We start from the raw sequence: 19890 nt of genomic DNA on the forward strand, positions 1-19890 counted from the left end.
TTTTGGCTTATCATTTAAACCTGCCGTGATATTCACCAGGTTGGGTGCTTCGGTGTTTTAAAGTTGAGGCATACAACCCTTTTATCTACTGCCTTAGTCAAGGGACACTAAGGAACCCTCAAGGTTGCTAAATGTGTCAAAATTGGTAAAAAAAATATTGGTTAGGGTTTTAGCTAGGGATATTGATTAATGAGGCCTTTTATATACCACATTTGCATGAACATTCAATGGGTCGATTTACGGTAGGATTTAATTGCATTGATAATAATTACCCAACTTCTTCCTAGGAAGGTGAATGGTCTTACTTTCTATTATATGACCTCCACTCTCCCTATTGTTGTTCACCCATATTCAGAGTTGTTAAACTGCTGTCATGTCTAGCTCTCTCAATGTTAATACATCAGAAATTGGTGTTGCCAAACAATTGGTCCTTGCTGACCTCCGTGAGGGGACTACCGGCCCCATCACGGTGATGGTTTGTAGAAAGTGGGACGTCACAAGTGTCAATGGCCGCTTCATGAGCACTGATTATGTTTTCAGTGATGTAAAGGTAACTATCACCCTTTTACCCCCCATACCCTTTCCCTTTTACGAGCTTCATCGTTATTGAAAGTCTACTGTTTGGTTTACGCAGGGAGGTGTCATGCATTGTACCGCCTGGAATAACATTGCACATTACTTCTTTGACAAGCTAAAAGAGGGTGGGGTATATTTACTCAAGGGTTTTGTAGTCCAACGTACCGATCAATACCGGATTCTGAAAGACAACCCCTTTGTTATCGGGTTAAATGGCTCCACGGTAGTTAAAAAGGTTGACGATGGCGGTAGTTCATTTACGCGCTACCCGTTTTTACTTACGCCGTTTGAGGAGCTCGAACCAACAGAGGGCAAGTACTTTGTAGGTATGTTTACTCTCCTGATGCTGGTGTAACGGTTTTGCGGGGGAAATCAGGCTCAAAAAACAGTACTAACCCCACATAGTATGAAACTGAGCTTTTATTTAGTTTGCAGTCTACTATAACGGGCTAAGAGAAATGACTGAACGAATGGTGAATCCGGTTTTCAGTTCAGCCCCTAGCCGTGTTTCAGTATAAATTCAGAATCCGGGTTCCGCAAACATGACCAATATAGCGATAAATATGTCTCCTGTTGGTTCGAATACCTAAAAAGCCGTAAACTAATTTATCCGGGTTTGGTTAAATATACATGTCAAATATACATACTAAACCGAATCAATTAGTTAACTCATCCGAATTTATATGTATATAATATCAAAAGTACCCTGTTATATATGCTATTTTACATGTATATTTAACCAACTGGGTAAACTAATTGGGTAGCTACACCGAATAAACGCTGGATTCTAGGTTTTTGTTAAATATACATGTAAGATAGCATATAAATTCAGAATCCTTTAACCCCGAATGGTTCAATCAGCTACCTACACCGAATAAATTAGTTTACTCCGACGAATTTGGCTCCACATTGGCTCAGTTAGGCTATTAGACATATTTATAATTCAGACGAATATTCATTACACTACAGATGTTATCGGATATGTTACTGAGGTGGGCCCGCAGTCTGTGAAATCATCGGGTGCACGCGCGGTTGAGTTCAATCTAAACAACGAATGGTATGTACCTAATCCTTATCCCCTGTTTGTTCTTTCTTTTTCAGTAACCTAACCCTCTATCTTTTTGACCTTTTCAAAATTCACCCAGCAATCGCCGAGTTAGAGTAACACTGTGGGGTGATCTCGGTGATGTTATGCTTAAGAAGAAGGCCGAAAACCCGGCTGTCTATTGTCTAATCCTGACTTCCATGAGCGCAAAGTTTTACCTGGGTACGTTTGTTTTCCGGCACGTAAATTATGATGCGCATTACTTAAAAAAACTTCACCTACCTTAAGATATTGCAGGTGTCCTTGGTTTGTCCAGTTCATCGTCAACTATTCTTATTGATTCATCCGAGGTTCCCGCACTGCAGACGTTTAAGTCGTCTGTGAGGTACTGTTACACCCTTTGTCGCACGCACTTTAATTATCTATTTTTGCCCCGTTTGTTGCTCTTGTTGAATATGAAGCTATGCTTCCCAGCTGTGTTCCTATGGGAGATACTAGCGATCCAGTCACCGAGGAAGTTGTAAGTGTTGGAACTCTACAAGAGCTTGTGGACAGAGTTCGTGCTGACAAATCCAAGAAAAAGGTATTCACTCCAACTAACTGTTTACATACGTCTCTCCCGTTAGACCACTTCAACCAGCAACCCAGAACTTTACCCAGCAGACTCCTCAAACTCTTTTCTAAAAAAAAAAACTTCGACAGCTACCAAGAAACTAAAATAAAAGATTAACCCACTTTATGAGCTTCAACCCACCATAATGTTTGTTTGAAAGTGACAAATTAAATTAAACAAGACATCTTCCATAGGTTCAGAAATATATGTTTGAGGAAGGGTATGTTGATGTTATGGTAACGACAAACTGGTGGTTCTCGCTTTGTTTGTTCGGGGGAATGATTACTAAACTACTACACACACTCTGCATTAAAACCATTCGTTCATACCAGCTTTTGTTAAATGTAATATAATAAACACCCATATCCTGCTTTATTTTTTAAAATCTTTTACTGTTTTAAAAGTTAGTATAAGATAATGAATAAATCATTCTACGTTCGCCATTCTTAGATTAAAACATAAGAAAATGACCAGTGCCCAGAGTATGTTCAGGCAACCATTATTCTGTTTAAAATTAAAAAAACATACTTAACGTATGCTTTAGAGTCCGATAATTACCACCACCGCTACCGCTAACGCCACCCCACCACCATTGTGACCCATCACCGTTGGGACCATACCGATCTCATTTCTCCAGCTTTTTGTCACAAAAAAAAATAAAAAAAAAACACCTGGGGTCCTTATTTTTTAAACTGACCTCCTATTAAACAGAACTGCCTAATCTATCAATTGTATGGAAATAGGGATTACCCTCGCCAACACAACCTGCCCATATGCCTACTTGTGTTTTTGTTCGTTGTAGGCCATTCTTTTCCGGAACGTCGTCGAGATTACGTCTATTAGAACCAAGAACAGCTGGTATCTTTTCGCGTGTTCCGGTAGCCAATGTCGTAGGGGACTAACAAGAGAGGGCGGTTACTTCATTTGCAAAGCGTGCAAATCGAAGGTTGACTATCCAAGGACGAGGTATACGCTTCAACATCTCATGCCTAACTTCATGGCTTTGTTCCCCTACCAATATGATGTGATGATTCTTTGTTGTCCAGGGTGATTTGATACCCTTCTACCTTCGCCACCAAACAATTTTGTCCCCGTTCTGCCATTATTATTGATCTACTTTACCGTGCTAGGTTTCGGATTCAAGCGGATGTAACTGATGGAACGATGAGCACCGTTGTCACCCTCTTTGATGAGGTTGCTGAGCAGTTGGTCAAGAGGACCGCAAAATCCTTAGTAGAAGAGCAGCTAAATGTATGCGCACTCCTCATTACAAGATGATTTTGAAGCGTGTGGGAAATTGTTGCGATAACTTTTCTGGTTTGTACTTGGTATGCAGGATACTTCTCTAGATGCTCCCCTATTACCCTCCGCCCTCGAATCCCTTATTGGAACAAAACACACTTTCGAGATAAAGAGCCACACATACTACCGTTATGGAGAATATGAAAGCTTCAATTGTGCGAAGATTGTCGGCCCTGGTTTGGATGATACAGATGGAAACTCTAAGTGTGTGACGTCGGATTTGGGTTCCCTGCCATCTGACTCCCCAAAGCGTGGTTCGAGCCTCCCGCCTCCGACACCCGGATCTGGACGCAAGCTTAGAAAACTGTAAGTTCCACCTGCCAATTGTCCCCTGTTTCAAATGTTTACGTGTTGGAACTTTGCACCAATCCATACGCTCCCATCTTTCTTTGCAGCTACCTTGAAGAATCAGATGACGATGATGAGGGGGTGTCCGTTGATCCTACACGTGTTACAGGTGTGGCTGACAATAGTGGGGATGCTAAGAAGGACTCTCACTGACATGGCGGTGGTCATTTCTCTTTTTCTTCAATTGTTTGCGCTCTTATGACTTTCCCTTTTATGGATCCAAATAATGTTGCAAAATATATAACTTGTGCCCACGCGAAAACTGTGTTGCTTTACTATTGTGCAATATATGTTATTTTCACGCCTGACCAGCCTCTCTGAAATTCTTAAAACAATAATACCACGCATTTACATCGCATCAAGATACTCCGCTTAAAAAGGGATGGTATAGTCCAAATAGGATCATAATATGCCACCTCGGAACACACGCTCCCAAATACGTTTACCCAGCCCTTTTGTTACATCGTTAAAGTCACAAATAACTTCCAAACACTGTAAAAGGGTTCTATAAATGTTTGCTCAGAATCATGCATATTCCAACAGAATAATACCAATGAACAACGTAAAATCAGATTTGGAAACGTATTAGAGTTACATGAATTTTTTGCTAAGATGTTGAATAACCGATATAGATAAATGGAAATATACAAGCGATGCCTGTGTCACTATACAACCTTCGTGACCACTTACGTAGAAGACTGCATTATAAACAAGAACGAAATAACCAAGTCATGACTTGAGCTACACGAAGACTTAACCACATATGCCCTTTTCTGTCCGACTGTGGCTGCATACGTTATTTTGGAAAAAAAACAGGCACGCGGCCAACAATAAATCTGATCTTTACACCAACTTTAGCATGCATTCTTTGATACTTATTTTGTTGTAGATACTATGCCTTTTCCTTACGTGCAATTTAATTTGTTTAACCCCCCCCCCCCCGGCCCCCCGGGAGGGGCGGGGACGTATATGAATGATTCATTTTTGACTGATGTGTCATGTAACATTATATGCAAAATACAGCTGGTTGTGACCCCCTTTGTGATGCTCGAAGCCTCTTTCGCCTTTCATGCATATTCACGTCGTTTGCTTAACGGGTTGGTCCAATACGTTTGTGGGTTAAAACTGATTGAACAGGCTGGAACAAACAGAGGTATGTCGATTTTAATTGCAGTGTTATCCCCGACCCCGCATATGGGGTTTTAAATACTAAATTCTAACCCTTCCTGTTCCCTCATAAAAGACGAGGTTTGTAGGTTATGGCCTACTGCTCCTGATGCGGTTAGTAATTCGATCCAGGCCCGCCGTTGTTCCCATACGCTGCCAAATGGAAAGATTCAAACATATTTTGGCCTAGCATTGATTAACAGCTGCAGCGATTCTAGCATCGTGGGTACCAAACATTCTATCCATATACAAAATTGTAATTATGTGGGTCTTAGTGGGAAGGTCGTGACATACTGTGGGCCTACCCTAACTACCATAGATGCAACTACTTCCTCTTCTGACCCCAACGCAGGTTAGTTACACTCTTCATAAAAATGGAACCTTTTAGCCAAATGTCCACTTACCGACATGCGTGGCCGCTCAAATTACAACTCTAACTAGGTTGCAAACAGTTTAACCACTCCAATGTTGACCTCGCCGCTGTACAGCCACACGCAATGGAGTGGAATTTACTTTCTTAGCCAGTTATTTATAAGTTTCCTACCTACTATGTTGCGTTTATGCTATCTGCATTCTTTGTACCTCTTTCAGGTTGTACTCAAATACAACCGCCAATTGTTACAGTGACCACTGGGCCTGGCGCTAAAGTGTGTTCAAGAGAATCAATTAAAGGTCGGCCCCATATTCCCTCATGAACGTCCCTCTGGGGCGCAGTACGCCTATTTATACTTTCTGGATTGTACGCTTACATCATCGCTCAGCCCACTACGAGCACTACATAATAGTTGTTTTAAAGCATATGTTACAGGTAAAAACGCCATGCAGAGCGATGCAGCACAGATGCAGCCTGCTTCATGTCCACCAACAACATATTCTCCCTCCGTATCTGCCCAAGGTCTGCAACGTTATCTACAGTGTTTAGTATTATCCTTTTATCAATCCCGTAAATATTACGTTTTTACAGACAATATTTCCTGCACTACACGGCATTCTCATCAAAACATAGCGGGCCCATCAGGCCTGCGCTCTTCTCGGCCTAAAAAAACAGAAGGTAAACGACCATAACTGCCCTGTACCTGACTAACCTTCGCCCCGCTTATCATGCAACATAGGAATAACATTGCCATATTTTAATATGTTACCAGGTATTCGTGTTCGTACCCCACGAAGGGCAGCGTTTGCATCAACAGGTATTTCCCGACCCTGTTTCTTGCCATGCATGTTTTGCTCCCTTTTGCATCTGCCTTCGCTATACTGTTTGAAACGCTTCTCTAAATCGTGCGTTGTGCTAAGCATTCCTGTTACAAATATCATAGGTGCGCATGTTAGGTACCAGAACCTTGGCCGTCCAACCTTCACGTGCCATAATTGTGCGGCGATCATGTGGTATGAAGAGAGGAATAAAAATGCAAAGTCGTCTGATGGGACGACTTTCTCTTCGTGCTGCCAGGATGGCAAGGTTTTGCTTGCTCGCCTTCTTGATCCGCCTGAACCATTAAGATCATTACTTGATTATAACGACCCGTCGACACTTAGATTCAGAGAACAGATTAGAGTTTACAATAGCATGTTCTGTTTCACATCGTTTGGGGGAAAGATTGATCATGCTATAAACAGTGGTCGAAGCCTATACACCTTCCGAATAAGTGGGCAGAACTACCATCGAATAGGCTCCATGTTGCCAGTTGAAGGTGAGCAACCAAGATATGCTCAGCTGTATTTCTACGACACGCAAAACGAAGTTAAAAACCGTATAACTGCTTTGTTTGGCCAGACCCATTGTCACGACACATGTGACGAAGCAATTGTTGCGTCCCTAATCAGAATGTTAGACACCCACAGTCCTTTGGCAAACGCCTTCCGCATGGCACGTGACTGGTGCACTCAAAATGAAAGAAACAATTGTCATCTACGCTTACTTGGCCAGATAATAAACAATCCACAATACAACCGCCCTAATGTGTCTGAAGTTGCTGTTCTTATCACAAACGACTTTGGGGACAACCCTGAACCACGTGATGTTATCGTTAGCCCAAAGCACGGCGCGCTTCAACGCATATCGGAATTACATCAGCTTTACATGCCTTTGCAATATCCGCTGTTGTTCCCGTACGGAGAGACCGGGTTCCACGAACGAATACACTACCATGACAACACAGGACGCCGAGCCACTAAACGACAATGTGTCACAATGCGGGAATACTACTGCTACAGAATCCATTATCGCAATACCGAAGGCACCACCCTGTTAAGAGGCGGTCGTTTATTCCAACAATACTTAGTTGACTCATACGCAGCTATCGAAGAACAAAGATTGCGCTGGATGAGGAATAACCAAAACGAACTGCGTGTTGAACTCTATCATAATGTTTGTGACGCTGTGACGCGTGGGGATACAAATGCCAAGGCTATCGGCCAACGTATAGTTTTACCGGCAACCTTTACGGGCAGTCCAAGATATATGATCCAAAATTACCAAGACGCCATGGCTCTATGCCGCACTTTTGGGAACCCCGACCTGTTTGTAACATTTACAGCTAACCCAAAATGGCCTGAAATCGATGACATGGTATCTCTCATACCCGGCCAAAAGTCTCATGATCGTGCAGATGTTGTATCACGCGTTTTTAAACTAAAGCTTACCTCCTTGATTGAAGATATTATGAAGAAACAAATCTTTGGTAGCTGCGAAGCAGGTACAGTTTGTAATACCTCGCCTCTTTCTTTTGGTATCAATTCTCCCACAAATACTAACCTTTAAAAACTTTCTAATTTTCCCCTTTTCCCCTTGCTGACTTCAATATTTGTTCCCTTGGTTCTATACAGCTGTTTATACAATTGAGTTTCAGAAACGAGGCCTACCACACGCGCACCTTTTGTTGTGGCTTGAACATTCTGTCGAGTCACGCACACCGGCTGGCATAGATGATTTGATTTCTGCAGAGATCCCATCGGAAATGGACGATCCATCCGGCTATAAGGCCGTAACAGATTACATGTTGCATGGCCCATGTGGAAACGATGCGCGCAGTGCTCCATGTACAACAGATGGAAAATGCATGAAACACTTTCCGAAACCATTTTACCAAGAAACAACAATTGACGAAGACGGTTACCCGGTTTATCGCCGACGAGATACCAAGATCTTCTTTAAGAAGGGCAAAACGAAGCTTGATGACCGGTTTGTCGTCCCATACAACCGCTACCTCCTCTTAAAGTACGAATCTCACATCAATGTCGAATGGTGCAACCAATCCCGAGCGATAAAATACCTGTTTAAATACTTGAACAAGGGGCCAGACAGGGCTACAATGGTTGTTCAGGAAAACATTGGCAATAACGGTGAAAAGCGTACACAACAGATTGTTAAGGTTGATGAGATTAAAAACTATCTGGATTGCCGGTACTTATCACCATGTGAAGCTGTGTGGAGGATGCTTGCATTTCCTATACATTACTCATTCCCATCCGTCATGAAACTAACGTTCCATACACCTGATCAACATCTGCTCACGTTACGTGATTCAGACAGCTTACCGGCATTGTTAAACCGGGACGGGATACGAGACACGATGTTCACCCAATGGTTCGCGCTAAACAACAGAGATGAAGCGGCAAGAAAGTTAACGTACGCCGAGATACCAACAAGGTATGTGTGGCAAGAGGATAACAAGGTTTGGAAATCGCGGTTGGAACGGACAGCCATTGGGCGGATTGTGTATTGCAATCCAGCAGCTGGGCCAAAGTATTATCTAAGAATGTTGTTGGGGATTGTGAGAGGGCCTCGAAGTTTTGAAGAAATAAAAACGGTCGACGGAGTCGTATATGCAACGTTCAAAGAAGCCTGCTATGCGTATGGCTTGCTTAATGATGACAAGGAGTGGAATGACGCCCTGTCAGAGGCTAAATTATGGGCGTCCGGTTCCCAACTACGGGAATTGTTTGTTACCATGTTGTTGTTTTGCGAAGTGAATCGTCCGGCGCAACTCTGGGAAGAAAATTGGGAGATACTATCTGATGATATTTTGTACCAAAAACGTAGGCTTTTCATGTTCCCAGGGTTACATTTATCTGACGACCAACTTAAGAACTACTGCCTGATCGAACTAAATGAAATATTAGAGAAAAATGGAAAATCGTTATCGGATTTCACAGATATGCCTCAGCCAGATACGTCGCTCCTCGATAAGATGGATAATCGTCTAATTAGGGAAGAGTTGAGTTACAATAAAAAAAGATAACAGACGAACACGATCGATTATATGCATCACTGAACACGGAACAGACGGCCATATACGACACAGTCATTGAATCTGTTACCACTCGAAAAGGCGGGTTCTATTTCGTGTATGGTCCGGGTGGGACAGGCAAGACGTTCCTGTACAAAGCCATTCTGTCACGCTTAAGATCTATGGGCATGATTGCCCTTGCGGTTGCATCTTCAGGTAAAAAAATAATTCTGGAATGTTGTATTATTATTCTTATGCAACATGATGTTTGTGGTCACGTACGCAACTCTATTTTTTACTCACTTTATCTGTCTCTACACATCAGGTATCGCGTCCCTTCTGTTACCCGGTGGTCGGACAGCTCATAGCCGCTTCGCTATCCCTTTAGAATTGCTTCAAAATAGCACGTGTGCCATCAAACAAAATACCCATTTGGCACACCTATTACAAGAGGTAAGGTTAATCATCTGGGACGAGGCACCAATGATGCAAAAATATGCTTTTGAAGCGCTTGATAAAACACTTAGAGATATCTTGGGGTTTCCTGCCCACGCAAACAGGGAACGCATTTTTGGTGGCATGCCTGTTTTACTTGGTGGTGATTTCAGACAAATCCTGCCCGTCATCCCAAAAGGAAAAAGAGAAGATGTTGTTCAGGCATGCATAAATAAATCGTACCTGTGGAAAAGTTGTAAACTCTTCAGACTCCACCGCAGTATGCGTGTCAACGAATACACCTCAGCAGGTGTGCTAGACATGGATAGGCAACTTTTCAACAAATGGTTATTAGAAATCGGCGATGGAATTGTTCCCTCAAAGACCAAAGAAGGGGAGGATGAGCCTACCTGGATCGAGATACCCACCAGGTTCATCGTACCTGGTTCTGGTCTTCCTGTGGAATCGATTGTTAACGCTGTCTTCCCGTCGTTTACAGAAAGGCAGGTTGATGACGCTTATTTGTGTGAAAGAGCAATACTAACCCTGCACAATATAGATGCGGACGAAATCAATGATTACATGTTTGCACAACTGAGACGAAACACAAAGATCTACAAGAGTTCTGATGAGATATGTCGCGCGTCCACAGATGTATTAGAACAGGAACAACTCTATCCGTCTGAATTTCTAAACTCTTTGACATTCCCAGGTAACCCCCCCCCCCTCTCCCTCACCTGGCACAAAAAATTATTTGCAGACAAAAAAAATGTGCCCAGTTAAATTCTTTAATTATTTGACATTGTCAGGTATGCCGCCACACGCTTTGCATTTAAAAGAAGGCCTCCCTATCATGCTTTTAAGAAATGTGAACCCCTCACAAGGATTATGTAATGGCACCCGCCTTATTATAACAGACCTTGGTAAATTTGTTATCAAGGCTAGAATACTTACTGGGTCTAATCGTGGAGATACTGCATTAATACCGAGAATAACCCTTTCATCGACGAAATCAAAATGGCCATTTATTATGAAAAGACGCCAGTTCCCAGTAAAACCATGCTATGCAATGACCATTAATAAAAGTCAAGGCCAATCATTAAAAGTCGTTGGTCTGTATTTGCCTCGCCCTGTGTTCAGCCATGGCCAGCTATATGTCGCGCTTTCAAGGGTTACGACACCTGAAGGTTTAAAGATTGTCATCGTCGGAGACGACAACGGTAGCATGAAAAACCATACCAGAAACATCGTTTATAAAGAGACGTTTAACAATTTGGCGCCATCAGATGAGACACAATAAACAATACTTGGCATACCGTAATCTTTTAGACCACCAAGAAACTTTTATCGCCTTTATTGCTGTTACTCCAACATAATAATTTATACACACCCTAAACCCATATTTTCTGTTTGTTCTGCCCCAGCCACAACAACTATGTACATACCACGTTGAGTATTACGCATCTGCCCTCCAACGACAAACTATCCCCGTATTCTTCCAGTAACGCCACCGCAACAACTATTCATGCGCCACAGGTCGTAGGAATGTAATTCTTTATAGCTTCCTTGCAAATTTTGAAAACTAATAGTCTTTTTAATTTCTTTGTTTTTGGTTTGTTGATCTTATTCCGATACATGTGCTGATTGGGTTTTTTTTATATTTTAGGTGGAAAAGGCACCGATGATTCAAAAACTGTTGTTTGTTGCTGGTTTGGACACATTTACGCAAACGCATATTGAGCCACGGTTGCCAACTGTCATTGGGGGGGGGGGGTGGCATACGCTTTCGTGGCCGCAACTATTTCAATCATTTTGGGTGGTCAATATAGCGACTTCGTTGACCCTGAAGGTTGCTAAATGTGTTGAGGTTGGATTGTATGAACTTGATTTGCCCTAGGTAGGCATGCCCTAGGTATGCATATACAAATATATGCGTCTATATATATATATTTTCTGCATATAGGGGATATGTATATAGATTGCTGCTAATTATGCGTAAAAAAATTTGTTTTACATGCTTCCTTAAGATTTTGCAGGGTACTATGTGTGTTGACATTGGCTTGCCTCAGATTATGGCAAGCAGCTTTTATCATCTATATTGCCGTTAAACCAACATAGTAAGCAATGCATGTCCTAAACACTTTTTTTTTGCTACGCTCCAAACACGCCACCTGACAACTACATTCTACATAGCCTGCCAATAACGATAGCGCACCAGCTACTTTTGTGGCACAAGTGGTGGGAATGTAAGTGTTTACACCTTCCACTACATTTTGAAATCTCATACTCTTTGATATTTCTTAGCTTATCTTAATTTTATTCAGGGACATGGGATGGTTGGTTTATTTGTCTATTTTAGGCTGGAAAAACAACGCTGCTCCAAAAACTGTTGATTGTAGCTGGTTTGAACACATTGACACAAACACGTATTTCGAGACGGTTCCCATCTGTCGTTTTGTGGATGGGGGGTGTCATAGTCTTTCGTGCCTGCTACTGTTTAAATCATTATGACAGGTCAATATAGCGACACCGTGGAACCTCAAAAAGTGGTTACAACCTTGCACATCAACCTTTTATAAAACTTATGGTGTTTCGCTCAATATTACATCCAACTGACTCCCACATGTTGATGCTTATATAGAAAATTTAGAGGACTATGAGAGGGGCTTACGAAACTACTGATATTGTTACTTCAACTCTACAAATTGTGCTTCGTTTTACTTGGTTTTGGCGTAATGACACACGGTTAGTTTTGAATCATCTTACATATTCTATCTTTTACAATTAAGAACTTAATTGGCTGGAAATGTTTCTGTTTTATAGATTCAGATTTATGCGACCACATCCTACAGTTTCATTGGCAGCTCTAAACGGTTATACATCATGAGAGCTTGGTTTTACCTTCGTATGCATATCTAAATATGTGTATGTATGTATATATATTCTCTTCATACAGGGGATATGTATATACATTGATATAAATTTATAACTTTATATATATTTAATAATGTTCATTTATAAATGTATGCGCTCCTGATACTCAACTTCCATAACCTCAACTTATCAGTATTGACACAAACACGTATTTTGACACGTTTGCAATCTGTCGTTTTGTAGGGGGGAGGGGGGGTCATACGCTTTCATGCCTACTATTGTTTCAATCAGATTGGCTGGTCAACATAGTGCCACTGTGGAACCTCAAAAGGTCGTTACACACTTCCACATCAGCGTTTTATAAAGCTTATAGTGCTTAGTTCAATATTACCACCAATTGACTCCGACATGCTGAAGATTATATAGAGAATTGACACGAATATGACAGGGACTCAAGGAGCTGCTGCTATTGTTACTTCAACTCTTCGAATTGTGCTTCGTCTTAGTAGGCTTTGGCGTATTTTCACACGGTCAGTTTTGAATCATCTTATACATCCTGTCTTTTCCCGTTCAGAATTTAATTGGTTGGAAATGTTTCGGTCCTTATGATTTCGGATTCATCAGACCATTATCTACTGTTTGTTGGGTCGCTCCAGCCGGTTATATATCATACGAGCTTGGTGTTAGTATGGTATGCATATCTAATTACATACGTGTATATATATGTATATATCTATATATATTTTCTGCATATAGGGTATATTTATATAAACTAATATAGATTTATAGATTTATATATAGATTTAATAATATAGTTTTATATATGTATAGACTCCTCATATTCAACTTCCATAACATCAAATTATTATTAATGGTTATCATTTCAGATATTGTAACATCTTTCCTTTTTAACTTCCATTCAAATGAAAGTTGCCATAGGTCATCCCAAGAGGCTGCTTATGATGTTTCTATAAATTCACAACCATATTCAAGCATCCTACCTTTCATTATACAACGTGTGGCTGAATATCCAAAAGACCCCTGCAATCATGAAGAAAACTACTACTCTTGCTAACTGTCCAGCAAGTCTGGCAACTGTTGAAGAAATATTAACCCACGGGCGAGAAAATAAGAAACACGCGGTATAAACACTTTCTAAAATTTCGAATGTTTCCCCCATTATTATTATTATCCATACATTGAACGTGTTTCTTCTAATCCATGCAGAATGTTGAGTTCAACTGCCGTGTTGTGATTAAAGGCGTACGTAATAGCGAAGAGTGGTTCAGACTTATGTGTGGAGGAGGGAAATGCATGAAAGGTATATCGCATGAACACGGGGAGTTGTGGTGTGAAGGCTGTGAAAACCCAGTTATGATTCCTCGAGCAAGGTTCGTCTTTGGTATTCTATAGTTATGTACTTTGGCAAACCTCTTTACACATTTCCACATCTGAATAAAAAAAAATTACCAACAGATTCCATCTTCAACTTGATGTGGTCGATTCCACGGCTAACGTGGTCATCGTGTGCTTCGATGACACTGCACAACTTCTAACAAACACCACTGCCCAGTCTATACTGAATGTGGAATCGGGTCTCTCGCACATCTACACCGTTTCTTCCGCAATCAACCAGGACAGCTTCACACCAGTCATGATACGGACCTGTAACGGTAACATCTCGACGCTCCCAAACTGCTTACATTCACTTATAGGCACCACCCGAACCATCCAAGTTGATACATCCACATACTACCATCATGGGGCCTTTGAGAGTTTCAACTGCAAACGTGTGCTCCTAGACGAACCCAACTATCAATCCGTTGGATCTACCACTCCTACTCCTATGACTACGAAGGGTAAAGGGGTGATGACAATTCCAACGCCGGTTAAGCTCAAAGAAACAGTCAGCAAGTACATGTAAGTTTGTATACATACTTTTGAATTACGAAATTCCATGAACCACGTAACTACCTGTCCATTTGTATTGTGTTTTAGAAACTGTTCAAATATCAATAATATATGCTACAAACATTATGTTTACTTCTTTATGGCTATAGTGACACCATCGTTTTTTGATATGTGCTTTCCGACTTGATATGTTTATTCCGTTTGGATAGCTAAATGGAATTAATTGATTTTCAATGAGTTTGAACTGTAGTTCATACATGGAGATTTACTTGAACATAGTTACATTCTTTCAATTTTTAGTGCAAAATAATGGAAATACATAGATGGTCAACATTAACGTTCGGCCTAACATTTCCCTTCTTTTCACAGCCCTAATTATGAAGATTCTGATTCAGATGGTTCGGTGGGTAGCTAATGGGAACGACGGTTGCATGGTCATGCATTAGCAACAGAAGATTTAGTTGAGCATTGAATAAAAAAGGAGGCTTTGTGAACTACTTTGAGTATTCCTCTTTAATGTGTTTTTTTAGACTTGCGAATTTTCTTGTGCTATGCACGTCTCGAATTTTGTGACGCCAGTTTATGGTGCAAACTCTTATCACATTTTGTATGGTTTCACTTACATTGTCTTTTGGCTAATTATGTTTTACCCTTACATAAACACTTTTCCTAAATACACAACACAACGAATGACACTTAAATGACGATCATGCCGTGCATCGCACGGGCCTTCCCTCTAGTCTTATATAATAATAAAAAATAACTTAATTATTATTGATCTTGAATTACAACTATAAGTTAAAATATAATTAATAATGATATAAAAGTTAACTTAAATTCAAAACTGTATTTCTGATCCCCTTTTACCAATATAATATTTCAAACCCTTGGTAAAGAACCAATGATTTTAGATAAAGTTGTTTATATTTTGGAGATAAATTTTATCAATGATCTTATATAGACGAAATAAAGATTAATATTCGGAGGATTTTTTATGTAACCTCAAGTGATAAGATGATAAAACTAAGCAAAGAAACTTATTAATATATATATATATATATATAGGATAATGCTTGGTAAAAAACCCCATTTCTTTAAGAAACTTAGCAAACTATATATGTGGCTAGCATGTTGCCACGTTGATCTGATCTCATGATTTTAAATTTTACATCAAGGTTATATTAGTAATTTGCTTTAACCCCAAGAATTATGAGATGACCTTTTCATTAATTGCCCATCAAGCCATCAAATCGTATACATTCACCATCCCCATATTTCTTTTTCATATTTCCCTTTTATCTCTTCTACATCTCTCATCAGAGAATCATCAATCTTCTTATTTACACCACAGTAGCAAGCATCTCCATTAATATCAATGGAGACAAATCCACCAACCTCTGAATTAATGTCGCCGGTCCGTAGTTTCCCAAACCGGTTCTTTTGCAGCGACTTCCAAAACGATGAAGAATTTAATGCTCGAGGTTTGTCCATATATAGTTTGCTAACTGTTCTAGAAGATCTGTTTTTTTTAAAATGGTTCTGTTTTTTGTGTTAAAATGGTTCTTAAAAGGGGTAAATGTTTATGTAATTTACAGGTTTTTATTTTTGTGTTAAAAAGTTATGCTTGGTTCTTAAAAGGGGTAAATGTTTATGTAATTTACAGGTTTTTATTTTTGTTAAAATGGTTCTTAAAACGATGAAGATCTGTTTTTTGTGTTAAAATGGTTCTTAAAAGGGGTAAATGTTTATGTAATTTACAGGTTTTTATTTTTGTGTTAAAAAGTTATGCTTGGTTTGCATATGAACTGATTTTTGGTTGTGTTGTGATTTTATTTTAGAAAAAGATTGCAATTTAGCTAAAAAGTTGTGATGTTGTTTGAGAAAAAATATTTTCTGGCTATGAATGTGTTAATAGTTATGTGTGGTTAACGACTTAACGGTTATCTTATCTTTTTGTTATTAGGATGGTGATGGATACAAGGGAAACAAGATCCAATTCTCGGGACCGTTGGTTTTGTCAAACGTGGATCAGATGCTTAAGGATCATGACCATGTTTATGTTACAGCACAACACAACTAACACGTGTTATAGTTTGAACTTCAGGACATGCATGTGTTACATGTGACATGAAACCCATGTACAACGTAACACGTATTAGTGCTATGTATTTTTGTTTACTAGTAATATGTAATGTGAGACTCTTCTTGTTTTCTCTAGTACACGATGTTAAAACGGTCTAGACTTAACACATTTTCTGTTGGAGGCGCCCGTATTTGTACCTTTACTGTTACAGTTACTATTAAGTTACTATTGGAGTTTATTCATCCACTGTGGAAGTCTTTACACACGTTATAATAGATGCTTAACACACGTTATACATTTCAGTCGCTTAACACATGTTACAGTATGTATATACACATCATGGTGTTTTGGAAACTAATAGCTTATACATGACACCATGTTAGGTTAAACCAAGATTATAACAGAGGGTTAACACATTTTATCCCAGGTATACGGTGTTACGATATTAACTTGTATGTTCCATATTAACTTGTACACGTTTTTACTATCAGTATATGCACATCATAGTGTTTTGCAAACCACTTTCATATACATGAATACAAGTCGGGTTACAACAAGATTATAATGGTGGAGGCGCCCGTATTTGTACCTCTACTGTTACAGTTACTATTGAAGTTTATGCATCCATTCTGGAAGTCTTAACACATGTTATAATAGAGGCTTAACACACGTTATATCATGTTTACTCTGTTGTTGTTAAGTTACTATTGTAGTTTATTCATCTATTATGGAAGTCTTAACACACGTTATAATATATGCTTAACACACGTTATACATTTTCAGTCACTTTAACACATGTTACAGTATGTATATACATATGGTGTTTTGGAAACCACTAGCTTATACTCATGTATTCAGGTATAACAAAGGCTTAACACATTTTATTCAGGTATACGGTGTTACGATATTAACTTGTATGTTCCATGTTAACTTGTTCACGTGTTACGGTCAGTATATGCACATCATGGTGTTTTGCAAACCACTTTCATATACATGAATATAAGTCGGGTTATAATGGATGCTTACATGTTATCATATGTATACAAGTGGGGTTACAACAAGATTACGATATTAACTAAGCTCCCCATTAAACTCATCGCCCCCGTCGACTGTTTTCACCCTTGTCACATGTTAAGCAATTACATGTTCCGAACAGACAAATTGTAACACATATTAGATCAGTATATACACATCATGGTGTTTTGTAAACCACTAGCTTATACATGAATACAATATTATATATTCCAAAATTACCGGTACATGTGTTACCATAAATGGCTCGTTTCATATTACACGTTACATCATGGTGTTCTATTACAGCATGAACCACCAACACATATTATAAATGAACGAAGACTTCTTTTCCAAATGATGTGACTTATTCAATGTCCTCGCATTAACGTCGCCTTCATCCATCCAGCTTGTCAATTGAATATCTTTTATGGATCTGTTTCTGTAAATCAACACACGTTATATATCATTCTAACAGGTGCTTAACACATGTTATGTGTCTGTCTCTGTAATTCAAGCAACCCAACAAAAAAACAATTATTGTTAAGATCAAAAGCCCCAAACAAGCAACCAAACCAACAAGAAAACCCGTTCAAAATCTCATCCTAAAGTTTTAGATTTATTTAAAATACATGAACATTAACCATTACTAGAACACGTATTAACTTCGCCTACATCCATCCAGCTTTGTCAATTGAATATATTTATGGGTTTGTTTCTGTAAATCAACACACGTTATATAACATTCTAACAGGGGGCTTAACACATGTTATGGGCCTGGGTCTGTGAATCAAACAACCAAACAAAAAAACACTTACTATTCAGATCAAAAACCCAAACAAGCAACCCAAACCAACAAAAAAACAGCTACTGTTAAGATTAAAAGCCCCTAACAAGCAACCAAACCAACAAAAAAACCAGTTCAAAATCTCATCCTAAAGTTTTTGATTTGTTTAAAATACAAAATCATATTAACAACCATTACTAAAACACTTTCAGCACACAAAAACATATTAATAACCATTTCAACAAAAAAATCAAGTGTGAAATGATATTTCAAGAACACTTACCGGATCTATAACCGTCCGATGAACATGAAGAAGATCTTCAAACCTTCTTCTCACACACACACTTGTGCGTGTGTCATCGTTCTCTCTCTAAAACAACATACTTCAAACTTCTTCTCTCTCACACACTTGTATGTGTGTTCTTGGTGTTATAGATGAACATGATGAAGATTGTTGTTTCTCTCTCTAAAACAAAAAATTCATCTCTCTAAAAACATTCATCCTGTCCTCGTTCTCTATCTAAAACAACAATCTTCAAACATTTTCTCTTTCACACGATGTAGATCTGAACTTGAAGATCGAAAGTTGTGTTTGGTGTTCATCATGATCTTGATTGAAGAGAGAGGAGAGAGGAGAGAGATAAGATGTGTGTGTAAGAGAAATAAAGTTGATGTGAGTGAGAGAAAAGTCAGATTTTTAATCCCTTAAATGCCCTTCTCCTTTACTTTTTTTCTAATTTATGGTTTTATTTAAATGTAAAGGACACCAAAAAAAGCTCAGCCATTGATCTACTTGGATGAAACAAAATCAATGGATGAGGTTGGGTTTCCAAGGTTTTTTAAAAAAGATGGGGTTTTTCATATAACCCATCCCTATATATATATATATATATATTTATATGTTACGGATTCCTTGTTAGATTATCTTGTACTAAACTATTTTTCATTGTGCAGATTCTTGTTGGGCTTATGCCACCATCGCTTATATAGAAGCCAAATAATTATTCATTCACAAGTTTTTACTCGACTTTGCATCCAACAACTTATGGACTGTTATGACAAATACGAAAATGAAACTACGACTTGGGGCGGAGTAACACGTGCGTTTAGGTACATTAAGAGGAATGATGAAAATCTATACAGTGAGGCTGATTATCCAATTAGGGGTGACAGTATCGAGAGGGGCCTTGTTCAATTGGAGGAGTTAGTAGAAATTGATTTACATTTTAGTTTAATAAAACTAAAACACTTTAATTTAATTTTGTTTGTTGGCGGATAAACCCAATGGTAGTGATTAACACTTTCAATAAGTTAGGGCACGACTAGAGGGCCATTGCAAACGTGGTAAGGCAACAATCTTTGACCGCTGTTATGGCGTCTACAATATTGAGATAGAGAACTTATAGAGCGGTAAAAGTTTAGCAATTGTTAGTTTTAATTTTTGTTTTTTTGTTTTTTTCTGTTTCTTTGAGGGTCAAATAATCCGTTATACCAAAGCTGATGGGGATA

The 19890-nt window shown here is 39.2% G+C and overlaps 3 protein-coding genes across 3 annotated transcripts; all 3 read left to right on the top strand.

Annotated features, from left to right (window-relative positions):
* The first annotated feature begins 373 nt into the window (after nt 1-373).
* Nucleotides 374-4037, top strand: LOC110886298 (replication protein A 70 kDa DNA-binding subunit C-like). Its single transcript, XM_022134087.1, has 10 exons — nt 374-550; nt 635-902; nt 1546-1633; nt 1722-1843; nt 1919-2006; nt 2096-2204; nt 3037-3200; nt 3365-3485; nt 3571-3842; nt 3932-4037. Exons 1-10 carry the CDS (start codon nt 374-376, stop codon nt 4035-4037), a joined length of 1515 nt encoding a protein of 504 aa, XP_021989779.1.
* Nucleotides 4038-4853: 816 nt separating this feature from the next.
* LOC110886290 lies at nt 4854-9292 on the top strand. The gene is made up of 7 exons (XM_022134075.2): nt 4854-5037; nt 5643-5723; nt 5860-5946; nt 6016-6102; nt 6197-6241; nt 6368-7747; nt 7878-9292. Exons 1-7 carry the CDS (start codon nt 4854-4856, stop codon nt 9290-9292), a joined length of 3279 nt encoding a protein of 1092 aa, XP_021989767.2.
* Nucleotides 9293-9462: 170 nt separating this feature from the next.
* LOC118484247 (ATP-dependent DNA helicase RRM3-like) lies at nt 9463-11015 on the top strand. Its single transcript, XM_035980250.1, has 3 exons — nt 9463-9496; nt 9606-10427; nt 10525-11015. Exons 1-3 carry the CDS (start codon nt 9463-9465, stop codon nt 11013-11015), a joined length of 1347 nt encoding a protein of 448 aa, XP_035836143.1.
* The last annotated feature ends 8875 nt before the right edge of the window (nt 11016-19890 follow it).

The sequence above is a fragment of the Helianthus annuus genome, chromosome 2 (assembly GCF_002127325.2).
Source record: "Helianthus annuus cultivar XRQ/B chromosome 2, HanXRQr2.0-SUNRISE, whole genome shotgun sequence".
NCBI classification, from domain to species: Eukaryota; Viridiplantae; Streptophyta; class Magnoliopsida; order Asterales; family Asteraceae; genus Helianthus; species Helianthus annuus.